The sequence below is a fragment of the Alligator sinensis genome, unplaced genomic scaffold (genome assembly GCF_000455745.1).
Source record: "Alligator sinensis unplaced genomic scaffold, ASM45574v1 scaffold787_1, whole genome shotgun sequence".
In the NCBI taxonomy this organism is placed as follows: domain Eukaryota; kingdom Metazoa; phylum Chordata; order Crocodylia; family Alligatoridae; genus Alligator; species Alligator sinensis.
In genome coordinates, this window is record NW_005841911.1 from 1,015,609 (window position 1) to 1,031,347 (window position 15,739).

General features: G+C 41.3%; 1 protein-coding gene across 1 annotated transcript in view; it reads right to left on the reverse strand.

Annotated features, from left to right (window-relative positions):
- Window positions 1–15,739, reverse strand: part of LOC102369627 (maltase-glucoamylase, intestinal) — a 69,661-nt gene that overhangs the window by 45,229 nt on the left and 8,693 nt on the right. Inside the window, 10 exon segments of the mRNA XM_025198045.1 lie at window positions 931–1,015; window positions 2,318–2,374; window positions 4,534–4,554; window positions 4,556–4,625; window positions 5,614–5,768; window positions 6,384–6,497; window positions 7,946–7,980; window positions 8,573–8,684; window positions 8,686–8,710; window positions 9,918–10,035. Coding sequence (XP_025053830.1) covers window positions 931–1,015; window positions 2,318–2,374; window positions 4,534–4,554; window positions 4,556–4,625; window positions 5,614–5,768; window positions 6,384–6,497; window positions 7,946–7,980; window positions 8,573–8,684; window positions 8,686–8,710; window positions 9,918–10,035 — 792 coding nt within the window.

A 15,739-nucleotide genomic window follows, 5' to 3' on the forward strand; every position in this document is an offset into this window, starting at 1 on the left:
ACTCTTTCCTGCCCAGGGTGAGGGGTCAGAATCAATGACCATCTGAGGTCCCTTCTGACCCTAACATTTATGAACCTATGAATCAGTCTAGATCCTGGACACCAATTCTTGACTGCAGTGGGACTTAAATACCTGTCCAATGTGACTCTGGCTATGGACAGACATTATACATAAACTGGTTTAAGTGATCAGAAACTGGTTTAAACCTGTAACAGAACAAATGTTCAATGCACATAAACCAGTTTGAAAATGGCTGAAACTGGTTGAGATAAACCTGGCTGAATGTAGTATCAGACATAACTGATCTGGGCTGTGCTCTCTGCTTCAGCCCAGCAGGGCTGGCTCTGCCCCTGTGCTCTCTGGCTGGAGCTCTGGCAGAGACTGCAGGTACAGCGAGGTCTGCCTGACTTCCTCCTGCTCCCCTTCCTCCTCCTCACCCCTCCCTACTCAAGCAGGGATTCCACCCTCTCCTCTGCCCTACCTAGATACTACTTAGCATTAGCTAGCATACCACATGCTGGCTACAGTCCGTGCTGTGGAAGACAGGACAAAGGCAGACAGAATAGTGTCGGCTTAGGCTTTTTGAAGCCAAATCAACAGGTAGCTGGTAATGTCCCACCGTTCCTTCTTTGAAAAATGTTGTTTTCAGAAGAGCTTGAACTAATGAGAGAGACTTTTGCTTTGTTTGATGGGCTGATAAATGCTAACAACTCCCTGTGTAACTTTCTTCTGTGAAATTAAATGTAACAGTTATCAGCTCCCTGCTGGCTCCCTTGCTGGGAGTGGGGGGGAAAAATCCCTCCCTAACCAGAGCATCCTGCCAAGGCCTGGCCATGCCCCCCCCCCCCCACCTCTGCAAAAAGAAAGGAAGGGGAGCTCAGCACAATAGAAGGGAAGGGAGGGCTGCTTTATTGCCCCTCAGCTTCTAGCCTGAGCCATGGCAGGCATGAAGTTCTAGTTTGTCTGCCAGGATATACATCTCAATCAGTTGTTTTCTCCACAATGTTCTTCCATCCTAATTCACAGAAGTGGGAAATAGATTAGTATTTTACAGAGAATGATTTCTTCAATCTTGAACTTTGATTAGTTCCTCTTGATTAGCCACCAGTCATGCCAAGCATATGTTTGCGTCTGTCTGACCACTGTCATAGACAATCGCTATAGTTTAATGTCAATATGGTATAATTCAAACACCTCTTATACTGATTCCAGCATAAAGCAAAGAAAGCAATTTATCCTGGAAGTCTGAAGAAGATGCTATCATTTGTTGGATACAGGATTAAAAAGTTCACCCTTCCTTCTCACCAAAGTGTTGAACTGATTTTTCATAGGAATGAAGTAATCCAGAATTTGTAGAATTCTGCAAAAGCTTTTATATAATGATATGCTTCACTATTTTTTTAACTGATGTTCTTTGTCCTCAGCACACTATGGGATTATGGAAAAGATATGATCTTCCCTTCAATTTCTGTTATGAATTCTTTCTCTGTCAGTCCCCCATGCTACATCACCTTGCTATTACTCTTCTTTTTCCCTTTCCAACTCTCTTTTATCTTCCTTTCCATTACTCCCTTTTAACTCATCTTTTTCATGCCTTTAAAATCCCATTTAAGTTGCCAGCAGATCAGGGGAAGTAATTATTCCACTCTATTCTGCACTGATGAGGCCACATCTGGAATACTGTGCCCACTTTTGGGCCATCTACTATAAAAAAGATGTGGACTAGTTGGAGAGAATCCAGAGGCAGGCAATGAAAATGGTTAGGGGGCTGGTGCACATGACTTCTGAGGAGAGGATGAGAGAACTGGGCTTATTTTGTCTGCAGAAGAAAAGACTGAGGGGGGGAATTGAAAGAAGCCTAAAAGGTGGTTCCAAAGGGGATAGAGCTAGACTGTTCTCAGTGGTGGCAGATGATAGAACAAGGAGCAATGGTCTCAATTTGTAAAATCTCAAGGAAGTTTAGGTTGGATATTAGGAAAAAACTCTCTCACTAGGACAGTGATTAAGCACTGGAATGGGTTACCTAGAGAAGTAGTAGAATCTCCATTCTTGGAGGTTTTTTAAGGCCTGGCTCGACAAAGCACTGGCTAGAATGATCTACTTGGGTAAGGACCTTCTTTGAGCAGGGGATTGGTTTAGATGACATCCTGAAGTCCTGTCCAATCCTAATTTTCTATGATTCTGTGATTTTCTGTGTTACCTAGTTTAAGTCTTTGAATTAGAGCTGACAATTGTCTTTCATCTTATAGACAGAAGAGTGTACAAGAATAGGCAGGCAGACTCACATCCCAGTGTATTACTCTATGGATTAACTTACTGTTTCATAATCATACCACACTGCATCAGGAATATATGCAGTCACTTTTTCTATGCCCTGAAATAAGAACAAAGATGTAATTTTCACATCACAAGTCAAAAGAATCAAATAGGAACTAAATTAAAGTTTTCAAAGTGACAAATCCAGGGCTGAGGAGAGACTATCACTTTTTTTCTCTGGAATAATTCTGACCAAAATGCTGGACTTTTCATAAAATTATGGAAACTGGAGATGAAAAAGACATACTTGTCCAGCCACATGCAACAAAGATTTATTCCATATACTGTTACTGAACTATTGGACCTCATTGAAAATATGTGGCAAAATGAGACTTCTATCACTGCCCTTGGGAAACTATTAAATAACTGAGTCATTGTCACTGTGAGATTTTTTCCCTTTGTTCTCCCGTTGTTTGATTCCTTTTCTCCTGTTCAAATCCCCTTGAACCATACTAAATAATTCTTACTTATATTGGCAGCTTCAGATGTTTGGAAGCTGCCTCCTCTCAGACATTCTCTAGCCAAGTTAAAGAACATATAATAATAAATCATTCTTTCTAGCTCCTAATCAATATTGTTACATTTCTCTGAACCCCACCATTTTCTAAACCTGTTCTGATATGATGTCCAAAAATTAATACAATAATCCAAGTACAGCTTCACTAATATCACAAAGGGATCATTATATCTCAGTACATAAGTCTATTTCGAGATTACATCACATTGCAAATTTATTTCTTATTTTATAGCCACAATTACTCAAAGTTTCCTTTAATATTGTTTAGTTCCACATTTGGTTATTTCATATGCATCTCTTGCATTGAATATTTAATACAAGCATTCTTTTCAAGCTTGAGTACATACGAGATGCTGAGGAAATTTTGAAGTCATGAGTGTTATACAAGGATTTCATAATAGAAATATACATGACTGGTGTGTTTCCAGTGATGCCACAAAGAGATAAGGGACATTAGCTGTGAATTTTAGAAAAAGGTTTGTCTCGCAGTTTTGCCATGCTCAATCTGTATTTGCCCCAGTATGTGACCAGATTCTGTTCCACATGAGTACAGATTCCATTCACTACACAGTATCCTCACGATCCTCATGATCATAATATACCTACACTGATTAAAAATGTGTCTTCGAAGATCTTTTATTAATTACAGAAACAAAAAACAAATGTAAAAAATATTTTCTGTAAATAAGGAAATATTCAGGCAGACAAATGTTTTGATGCAAAAACATAATCATTTGACATCTACTCTACTGGATATTACTAATTTTAGATATCTACAGTGGGGTTCAAAACAAAAGAGAGAGACGGAATCGGACACACAAGGACTGATGAAAATTTAAGGAAATACAAAGTTAAGAGGCATACTGTTACAGAGAAAGATCAGAATATCATACAGGGAAAACTGACTAACTTTAAAGAATGGAATAAAATAAATAGTTGAAGTTTTATCATGAGAAGTGCAATCTCAGCTCACGGTTTAATAACAAAAATACCTGCTATAAACTGTGGAAATATTGCTTGGAAGTGATAGAGGAGAAAAAAAAAAGATACAGACATCTCAGAATGATTATAAGCCACCAATTGATACAGATTGTAAAGCAGCATGAAAAATCCTAGAGCATATCAGGAGATAGTTGCAATCTAGACAATAAAGTCATTAATACCATTGCACAAGGGCATAAGAAGACTCACTCAGAATACTGTGTAGATTTCAGGTCATCTTTCTCCAAGAAAGGTGAATTCAAATGAGAATAGGAACAAAAAAGGGCTACTAGAATAATCAGGGAAAATAAAGGGCTTGTGTTATAAAAGGAGAGTAAAAAAAAAGGCTGAGGGGACACAATTTCTCTCTGTAAACACATGAGGGGAATAAAACTGGGGAGGGGAAAGAGCTATTTAAACTAAAGGGCAAAGTTGGCACAGGACCAAATGGGTATAAAAGTAGTTATGAATACATTTGGATTGGGAATTACAAAGTTTTGAAATATCAAAAGAGCAAAGTTCTGGGGTAATAGAAGTAATGCGTCAAGAAAAATAACAGGCTTCAATAAGAAGCTAGATAGGTTTTGAACAGGATATGATGTCTCCTCTGATGACAAAGAACTAAATTCAGTGAGCCAGGTTTTTTCCTGTCCAACTTCCAATGAACTCCAATGCCCAAAGAGTTCATGAAGTAAATTCTATTTTACAACTGAACATACTGGGTCCAGTACAGGAGTGATAACCGATAAGTAGTCCAGAGCCCAATATGAACTGCCTATCAATAGTCCACACTGCTTCATCTGCATAGAACCTAACAATAGAGAAAGGAGTCATATAATTTCATCTATTGATTATGTTTCAATGCCAGCAGTTTATGCTTCAAGGTCTTAACTACAGGCAATCTCCCTAGAACAAAAGTAAAACCAATAACCAATGTGATGGTTTTTAACTCTACATGAAAAAAAAAAATCCTGAAAATGCCAGTATATTTTCACTTGATTATTTTATTTAGTTAATGCAGTAAAATATACGTATTTCTATTTTGGAAACAGCCATTCTGAACTAAGGAGACATTCTTGGATGCGCCTCATGAGAAAAGAAAGAAGTAATATGCTTAACTGTTACTGACACTGCACACAAATACTAGTAGCTGGCAATATATATTTATTTTTATACCTACAGATTACATGGAGTTCTGACAGTTCTTTCTTTAAAGCTGCTTAATGAATTTAAAAGCATGTTTGGGGATGCATTCTGTTACAAATACTATGTGCGTTTATAAATATGCTGTATATACTGGCATCAAGTTCAGCCTATTGCAGGGGTTGGCAACCCCTGGCACACATCCCGAAGTGTGGCACGTGAAGACATTTTGCTTGGTACACCATCTGTTGGGGTGGATGGTGGGCGAGCCATGAGAGACCCATGCCCACACACAGCTCCAGCCCTGGCCTTTTCCCTGCCATCCACCCCAAGGTGCACCTGTATCCACCATCAGCAACAAGCCAGGCCAAGGATCCATAAACCTTGGTGCAGTCACTTGCAGCCTCCCTGTGCCCTGCCACAAGCAGCCAGGACTCTGGCAGACAGCGGGGAAGGGGCTGGGGCTGCACTGCCATAAGAGGATCAGGTCCCTTGTGACTCCCCACTCCATATATCCCTGCCATGGCAACACCTTACAAGTAGATGCTGCCGGTTTTTCGGCATTCTGCCCAAAAACATTACCGACTCCTGGCCTATTGAATTTCCCTATTCCCAAACAAAGCAGAATTTATAAACATTGTGATCAGTGCATTTACTCATGAAGAAGTGGCCTTACAACCATGCCTCCTTGTATATGAGCTTTGTAAAATAGGGTATAGAGGTAGGGAAGCAAAGTGTAGCGAATGTTCAAGTAGTGCCTTGATGTCTTCCCCAAGAGAGAATCTGTACCAAATACAGCAGGGTCCTGAGGCTGATCATTAATGTTGGACTGTTATCGTTATGAAGAGAGCACTGTAGGCCACATTTTCAATGAGCAATTGAAATACTACTGGAGTCCAAGGGAGCTGCTACTCAATGAGTATGTAGCTGCAGATACCAGTGGTGAACTTGATATAGTACATACACTTGTTTCTCATGTAGCTGAAACTTTTGGGGTTAGAATTTCAATGATACAGTCTAAGGATGCAAAATGCCAGGTACAATCCAGTGAAATATGCATGTATCTCACTTTGATAGGAATTAAAGTAATTAAAGTGGTGTTCAAAGCCACAAGGCTGCATTTCTATGGTATGCTATAATTGGATAACCCTTATGCATACAAGAGTAGTAAAGACTGAGTAAATGAAAGAGAGAAAAAAGAGTAAGGACAAGGAAATAATTATATCCCAGATTATGTTTTTCTGCTCTGTTGTGCTAGCAGGGATGTAAGCTATATTAATATGCTACTGGCAAGTTAGCATATAACAGCAGTAAAAAATTAGTAATATAATAATATTATATATATATTATATTATTAATATATATATTTCATGTTAATATTATATATATGTGTGTGTGTGTAGATAATAAAGCATCTGTAACCTACCACATTATATTCATCATTGAGATTCCCAGAAAATGGGTAAAATGCTCTAACTTGCATCCACCGTCTGCAAAGTTCTGTGGTATCAAAGAAGAACCCACAAATGTTTGCTCCAACCTGAAAAAATATATACAGAACACCTGTGTGCCAAAATACTGTAAATGCAAAATATGTATGGAGTACACTATAGTTTCCTTTCAATCTAAGTGCCTACCCATATAGTAAATCTGACACAAGACCACTTTTGAATAGATGCTTTCCAGAGAAAATATCAGCATAGTGTGATTATTATGGCAATTAAGACTAGGAAAGAGATTCAGCATGCTTTCACTTAAAAACCTTTCTTCTTTTAGATTGGATAAGGCATGAAGATGCCAGCTCAGCATACCCAGCCATTTTTACTAAAGCAACTAAGATGTTAATCTGGAGCAGAAATGTCTGGTAAATACCTTTCTTAAAATGAAAGTTATATATTCATATATAATTTAAGTAGTAAAATATAAAACATATTAAAGATTTTAAAAAAATGTTACTAAATAGTACAGCACAATGGAACACATTCTCCCTTACATATCAATTTTTAGTTTGGGGTATTAAGTCTAAGTAACTCGCATACCAGTACCACTTAAGAGATTTATAAAGCAAGAGAAGCAATTAACAAGCATAAAACAAAAATCATGGCAAATTTTACACCTTTGTACTTTGACACAGGGAAGTCTACTGCAGTTCATCCAATTTTAAGGAAAGCTAACTTTTTCCATTCCCCCACATCACCATTGCTTTTAAAAAGCACCTTCTTTTGCAAAAGCAATAACAAAGGAAATTCCAAATAATAATGACAACTGAAGAGAATAGCATTCGGGAAAGGGAAAGAAATACAAGTCTGATACAAAACAGAGGCCTACAAAAATTTTGATGCCTGCATGTACGCGCATACAGCAGTCCATACTGTCCATAGTTTGGTAAGTGAATAAGGGTGACTTCTATGTACTGTTAATGATTGTCATTCTCCTTCTTAAACTCTCTCATTGTCTTTATATTATGAGCTCCTTCTTGAATGTTTTGAATATACAAGCATGCATTGTTGCTACCAGTAAACAGGATTAATATGAATAAATACATTAAAAATAAAACAGCCTAAAAGATAGTAGCATAGCATAATGAAACGATTACATTTTGAAAATGAAATTCAGCAATCCAACTATTTTGTAAATCATTGGATCTTCTCCCATTGTCAACTGAGTGGCAAAACACTGTGAATTACTGAAAAGTAAAAAAAAATATAAAAAGTGATTGAAGGTTTCAAACACAGAAAATAGCACATTAGGTCATAATAGATCCATCTAGTCAGAAAATAATAGTTCCATCTAGATAGGGGAGTACACTTGTTTAAAGCTGTTCTTGGGGATGAAGGGTAAGTGTTCTCTATTTCTGAAGATAATGAATTTATGACTTAAAGTGTATTTTTCCTATTAATTTGTATTAGACAGATATCTGCAATATTTGATTATTACCAATTCTCTAATTTTTCTTTAAAAGAATTAACATAAATAAATGTTTCATACGTAAGGCATCCCAAAGAGGTTAAATTCCAGCATGCCTGGTACACCCGCCTGGCTTTGAATGCCTGCTTGTGTGCCGCCTTGGCCCGTGCTGTAGAGGGCACACGCTTTCTGGCTTTGTGGATACCGAAGGTGGACTTCAGTTGTCCCTCTGGCCTCCACCGAACTCTCCTGCCACATCTTTGAATGTTACTTCAGTGGGGGGTATAGCCTCGAGGGTCTCCTCAGGGATGACCACTGCACTCACAGGCATGGGGCTTCACCTCCCCTATACCCCAACCTACACCAACCTCTGACAGGGCACCAGGTCTTAACATGGCTGCATCTCCTCAGTGGATGTTCCTTGCGATTTATTGTGTCCCTCTTTCCTCCTTGGGGCAGGATCGTTAGTTGTTTCAGGCACAGGTTATCCTTGCAGGCTGGTGCATCCCCGTGATGTCACCTGCTGGCTTCAATTTCATAAAGGCATGGCTTGTGAACCATACGGGCTCTCTTCTTCATCCCTCCAGCCTTGCTCCTCCTACAGATAAGTAGTTTTTTTGTGATTCCTTCTTTATGTCAATGTTTTTTCCCACACTGTGCCCCACAGGCGGGGCTTCCCAATCCCTCTTCTCGGTCTCCTCGGGACACCTGGTTTCACCCATTTAATGTCATCCCAAGTTGCAAAATTATCCCCCAGACAATGTCCTATGAATTTCTATGACCCAGCGAAAGTAGACCTAGGAAGAATGAAGCTTCTTTTTTCCAAAAAAAACAGCTTGGATGGCTCTGAAAAATGAAACTAAATTACAAAACAAAAGTCTGGTAAAAATGCATGGGCTCTGTTGAGTCCTTCTGGGCCTACTGCTGCTCCCTCAGACCCCTTGACTTACACATACTTCCTACAACACTTCACTAATGATGATGTGGGTCATATAATTTAACTGTTGCCTCTTCAGGGGTATGTGAAAATATAATAAAATATACAGACAGAGAGAGGTTTTATGGAGCATGTGATCCTAGCTTGAGAAATATTCTGATCTCAGTTAAAGAACAGTCTGCACCTTCTGTAAGTAATGTTAAAATAAATTCATTAATGTACAAAAATAGTAAGGCCCAACAGGCAGTCTCAATTTCAGGGTGGCAGAAGGACTTTCAGTCAAGCTACTGATATTAACCCCTCAAAATTGTTTCTTTCTGAAAGTTTTTGCTGGTTAACCTGCAGGCTACAGCTTTATAGTGCATACTGACATAACTCCACTAATTTAAAGAGTGACACAATTTTGCATCTTCGTATCTGGTTGCCAGCTTGAGGATGAAAATCCATGCAGGAAAAAATAACAGTTGAAAACTATGAATATTTTAAACTCCATTCTGCCTAGCCAAGCAGAGAACAAAGCATATGATAAAGGCATGATTTTCCCTCATCCTTTCTAACAAGACACAAACCAGAATCTGTCATGTGAGATAAGCATGACTTAGTGGGAACTTTAAATGCAAGCTGGGAAGGGAGGAAGATGGTGCCACCTCTTAAGACAGTGGTCCCTGGGGCTCAGTTAGTGAAGCCCAGAACCACCACCTTGTTTGTTCTTCAGTTTGAAGTAGACCTTGTTTACATGGGCTTTAAATTGCAGCATTTTGAAAATTATGTAAACACGGTTAGGAGTTCACTTATATTTTAAGATATGAAATTAATTCAGAAGAAAGCAATGTAAATAGTAAAGCAAAGACTTTCTTCCAGTACATATAATTCAGGCAAGCCGCATCACAGTCATAAATTGCATGATTACGTTAGCAATTTTGGTTACTTCTTGATTGGTACAACTTTAGACACCACAAAAAGAATCAGATTTCCAGATGGCAGATGCTCAGCACTTTTTAGAAAAATCAGGATCATATAAAATACTTCACGATGGGCACCATGCTAATGTGTTAATCATTTGTGAAAAGTGATTAAGGGTTCTGTATGTAAAATTGATGAGAAAGCAGGTCTTACTTTTCAGTAGTCAAGGTCATAGAATATCCATATAGACTGTGAACATCAGGGTGCTTGCCCCAAGCTTGCACTGCATCCATGCAAATTGTCTTTGAATACATGAGTCCATCCAGAATCCCTTTGGAGAATAATACAAACTATGGCACCAAAATGACAACCTCCACTCCCCACCACATGATCCTCTTCCTGCCCTTCACATCCAAGAACCCTCCCAGTTCCTACTACCTTCCCTCATCCCCCTACCCCTGATCTTCTAGCTGTTCTGAATCCTGCCTGCCCCTCACACTCCACTCTGAGTTACACCAGGTTCTCCTGGTATTGGAGATAGTCTGTACATGCCAGTCCCTGTCTCTGATCATGCAGCTTAAAGTAGGCCTTCTGATCATAAACTAGGTGGGGAGAACATTTGCATACACCCTAAATCTCTGAATTACTGGATGTGGTGAGGTACTGAGAAAGGGTTATCAATTATATCAATTATATTACTAAATAAAGCATTTGGAAATGTTTTTTTTTTCCAAATAAAGCAATTTAGTTTAGCCATGCTTGCAAGCCCAAAGCTATTAATGATAAAAGAAAAATCAATACCATTATTGAATTTAATTAAAGCAATGGCAACACTTACTAATAATTTGAAAAAACCCAAACCCTAGACTCCTAGAAAATTAGGGTAAGAAGGGACCGCAGGAGGTCATCTAGTCCAACCCCTCCCCACACACACACACACACACACTCAGAGTCCATCCACCCACCACCTCCCCAGGGGTACAATTACTAAAAAGGGAGCCACCAGAGGTACACTTTTTAAAAATAGGTTGAAAACACCTGCTTTATAAGAATATTTCTGAAATAACCTTTGTAAATAATTCAGCTACATGCTTGGCCACACGCTGCCTGTCACACATGCGTGTGTGACTTCAATAGGATATGAAGAAGCTCAAAGACAGAATTTCACCCTCACTCATGAAGACAGAAAAACACAGGAAAGCCATCTATATCAACATGGTACTTTTTCAAATCAAAAAAATATATATACAGAAAGAATTCAAATTACTTAATATACAAATCCAGTTCCATGTCTTTCAGAAAACTATGTTCTTTTTCAAGAACCTTTTTGACTCATTTTTCTATATTAGATCCATACAGGGTGCATACAAACATTTGTTGTGTCCAGCCTATGATCACATGGGAGTAGAATTTACAGGAGACGACTGGTGCCAGGAACTGCACAGGGAACCCAGTGTAAGTAACGGGGTAGGGAGAAGGCTGGGTTAGATTGGAGAGTACTAGCAGGTCTGTAGTGGGGTTGGTGGGGTTCAGGGATGCCGGTGGATCCATGACAGGGAAGAATTGTCCACCAACGTCTCCTGGCTTCAAGAGATGGCAGTTTATATAGATTTTACAGATACTTAATCCTTAATCCTACACTTCAATAAAAGAGCATCAAGCTGTTTATTACACAGGAATCAGTATGCCATTATATTAACTATATCTTGACTCAGAACATGTTATGGCAATATTCACTGGTGGGTGTTTTTATATGCAATCTTATGAGCTTTGGTGTTTTGGTTGTTTATTTGTGCTGCATTCAGTCTTTGAAGAAATTCTGTATTGTTGTACACACCTATGAAGCATTTTATTTTAGGGAAAATGTTATAAGCAGAACCAGTACACTCCCTGACTTTATCTTACATAGTGTCATACAGTAATAAACTTTGCTAATGAATGTGCATATGTTATTTGTGACAACTTCAGCAGGGCAGGAAAGTCTTAGGGCAGAGTTACTCCCTGGCAATGAGGCACTTCCTGTAAGATAGTTGTGACCCCTTTGTTCAAGGGCTGACATATGTGACGTAAAGCAAACCATTAGTTCCACTAGCTTCTTAGTTACATTAAGAAATTAACCAGAATCACCAGTAATGCTACACAATGAGAATCACATCATTTACACACATATTCTTCTCTGAGATGTCCACTTTGCACTGTTTTAGGATTTGTTTAAGATGTGCACTGATACTTCGGTCCCATATCAGATCAGCACCAATATAAGGATGTAACCCTGGGTGCGACACTACATGTGCCCTCACCTGAATAATGGGATCCTGGGGTACCCGGTAGCCAGTAGCCCTGCCCAGCCCCCCTGGGAAGCTGCTGCAGGGCCCCTGAATGGAGAGCTTCCCCTTACAATCAAGTACCCTTGCAGACAGTTCTCAAACTATTTACAAGATTTAATTATTTACATCATAACAAATAATCATCAAATAAGCACATGGATATAAAGTCTAATAAACCCTCAAGAACTTATTTACAGTCTCTCACTTGCACACGGTGTACTGGGGATCCCGTGTGCACTGCCCCTGGCGGGGTATCTCAGGGAGCAGGACTGTCTGTGTCCCTGCATGTGGCCTGTGGACGCTCCCTGGCACTGGTGCCCGTCTCCATGCTCCTGGGGTCTCTGAGCAGCAAGCAGCGGCTCTGCAGTTCCTGCAAGACAGCCTCCCCCTGCCTTTGCCCCCTTCCATGGTTCTGCTGTGAGCAATGTCTGGGCTGCAGGCTATAGCAACCCTCCTGCCCCACACAGCCTCACAGCCCCTGCAAATGCAGCCCCTCCCTGGGCTTTGCCTGCCCCTGGGGCCCCTCACCCTTCAGGGAAACTAGGGCAGACCTAGCAGTCCCCCCGCCGGCTCTGCTGTGCTCACCCAGCCACACCGCCTGTGGTCAGGTCTCTTCAGACTTGGGTTCTCCACACTAGCAGTCCCTGCCTGCTCCTGCCACTGCAGCTTCTCCACTCTGCTCCTGCAGGCCTCTCTCAGGGGATCTCCGAGGGACCACTGCACTGAGACTCTGAATCCGGTCTCCAGTCTGTCCCTCAGCCCCCTCTCTCTCTCTTGTTCCCCCCCGTGGGAAAAACTGCTTCCCCTTTTATCCAAGCCTCTCAGCCAATCCCATCTCAGGGCCCTTCCTGGGCTTTTGCTAATGGCTCTCTTTCAAACTGTGCTGGGTTTACATCACCCCTCCCACTTCCAACAAGGCTGCTCCCAAACAGCTTCACTTGCCCTCAGAGCCTACAGTGTCCCCTCTGGGACAAACTCTGTCTCTCTGCCAGGCAGCCCTTCCCATTCTGTTCAGGTGGGTCCATTTTTTAAAGGCTGCTAGAAGGAAAAGTGACAGTATCAGCAATTGGCTCTTTGGCTGATGTGGCCAATAATGTGGCCAATAAATGCCCCATGCATGCACGCAGCTACAGCACAGCATATAGGCAGTGAGGAGTGCAGCCCATCAGTGTAGAGAGCAGCCACGTCCAGCTGGTAAGTCTGTTGTGAGGGAAGGAGCATGGCAGGGGTGCAGACTGAGGGCCCAGCAGTGGGAAGGGAGTGGTCCTGGGGCAGGGACAGGCACTGCACAACTAGGGTGGTGCACAGGATGAAGCTGCAAGTGGCTCATCCAGAGGGTCTGGAGGGGTGGCTCCTGCCGCTGCATGCACCCCAGGAGAACAGATCTGCATGTGGGGTGAGCGTGGGTTGCTGCTGTTGGCTGGGACTGGGGGTGGCACTGGGCTCTTCCTGGCTAGGGAGCTTGGGCCAGGGCTATGCTCAGGGTGGGTGGCAGTGGCTCTGGGAGTGGGGGGTCAGGTGGGCTACAGTGAATTTTGGGGTGGCTACAACCCGACCCCCTTAGACCCTCTCCCAATGCCACCACTGCCCAGCCTGAGCACAGCCCCCTACCAGGAAAAGCGCTGTACTGCCCCAGCCCCAGCCCACAGCAGCATCCCACCCTTGCCCTCGCACACAGATCCAGGCCCCCCCTCATGCCCTCCTGGGGTGCATGCACTGGTGGGAGCTGCCCCCCCTACCTCCTGGATGAGCCGCTCATGGCTCCATCCCACACCCTGCCCTGGCTATGCAGTGCCTGCCCCTGCCCCATTCCCTCCCTCACTATGGTGGCCTCGATCTGCCTCCCCATGTCCCTTCCCTCCCCCCTTGCCCCTTCCCCTACAGCAGACTTACCAGCTGAATGTTGCACTCCAAGCTGTCTGGCTGCATATTGGAATTGGATCGGTATTGGCAGACATGACTTGCTAAAAATCAGCCATCGGTAGCGGCCTAAAAAATCTCTGTCGGAGCACGCCTAATTTGTTTGCATTGCAACTGGAGGTTTGATTGTAGCACATGTAGCAGTATTTGAACTAGCTTTAATTTAGCTAGTTCAGAGAACAAAGGAAGAGAGAGTGACTTTAACTGCAGCCCAGGTTTACTGTTCTTACAAAGACCTAAACTTCCAGGAGATATGTTCAGATGGTGCTAAAGCCCTTGGTACCGTGTCTTAAAGACCACTGTTATACAAGCTAAATAAACCAAAACTAGCTTTGATATGCTTTCCCATGCTGAAATCATATCTTTTGATGCCAGTACAGACATCTCCTATAATATTTTCATCCTGTCTGGGATCAGAAAAGGTTCTGCTTCCTTTCTTATATAGTGTCATACAGCATTAAACTTGGCTGCTGAATATGCATGTATTATCGGTGACAACTCCAGCAGGGCATAACTGAAAAACCATCTGGCCCTTTCTCTCCTTGAGTATTACCTGACTCTACCAGTGCTTATTTTTATAACAACTTGACTATGTGCAGAAAAAGCTCAGACAGAGCCTTCAGTTAGAAAGCAGTATGGGGTCTTAATACATCAGGGAATGCAATGCGATCAGATCAAACCCAACCTCTTTGGTGCAATGGAGACAGATTGCCAACTGTTACATCCTTTTAAGGGCATAGCACTCTTCCCTCCACCCATATGGCCAAATAGCTTCATAGACCACTTCATAAAGGGAGCAGCCATGACTCTATTTCCTTCCTTCACCAACCCTTGCAAATGTTGAGGGCCTGAGCATAGTGTCCCATTAACAGCACTGTGCTCTATGGAGCACTAGGACTAAAATTCTAGCCTGCACTTGTCAAGGCTGCATGACTGATTGATAGCTGCCTTCTTATCATCTCTCCCCAATATTAGTCTATATAAAGGCCAACCAGAAGTTAGACATGGGCCAAGTAAACATGTTTTAGTTAGAAACTGATTTTAGAACAGAAATTAAACAACAACAAAATCTAAGGCTATGCTCAGTGAAATCTAATTCTTGACCTATCTTAAATATAAATTGAATGTCCTATACCCCAAATGTGTTAGCTCTATGCTAGTCTACTGTCTGAGAGATGCAGAACCAGGAAATGTCAAATTACACAGAGTATTTCAAGATCTTCGTGGATGTCTTCAGTAATGCTTACTACAACTGCTATGAGGCTCACATGATTCTTAGTTGACAGTACTGCATGCTTATTTTTGTATATTTATCCCCAAATATACACTGCAAAAAGACGTGGACAATGTTATGTGAGAACAACTTTATTCTAGCAGCCAATACCCTTTATGCAAATGTTTCACTCTCAAGAAGAGATCTGTAAAAAACTGTACTTGATTCTTTGACTCAAATGAAAAATTTAACAATGGGATCTGCAAAAATAAATAATAAAATATGCTTGACAGCAGCAAAAAAAAAAAGTTGCACCTTCTGCAGGGGTTAAGATCAATTATTTAAAATTGTCACAACTCTTTGGAAAGCAAGACATACTGTTCAGTTTTTTGGTTTATTTATTCCCCCTCCCCCTTGCCCCCGCAACTGATTTTACTCATTCAAAAAGACCCAATAAAACAAAACAAAAAACAGAGAGGAAAGAAAAAAAGAAAGATGGTCCCCAATCCCTTTATTGTTAAAGAACTCTGTCACTGAGTGATGCCAGGGTGCTTTTAGGCCAAGTGAAGAGAGCA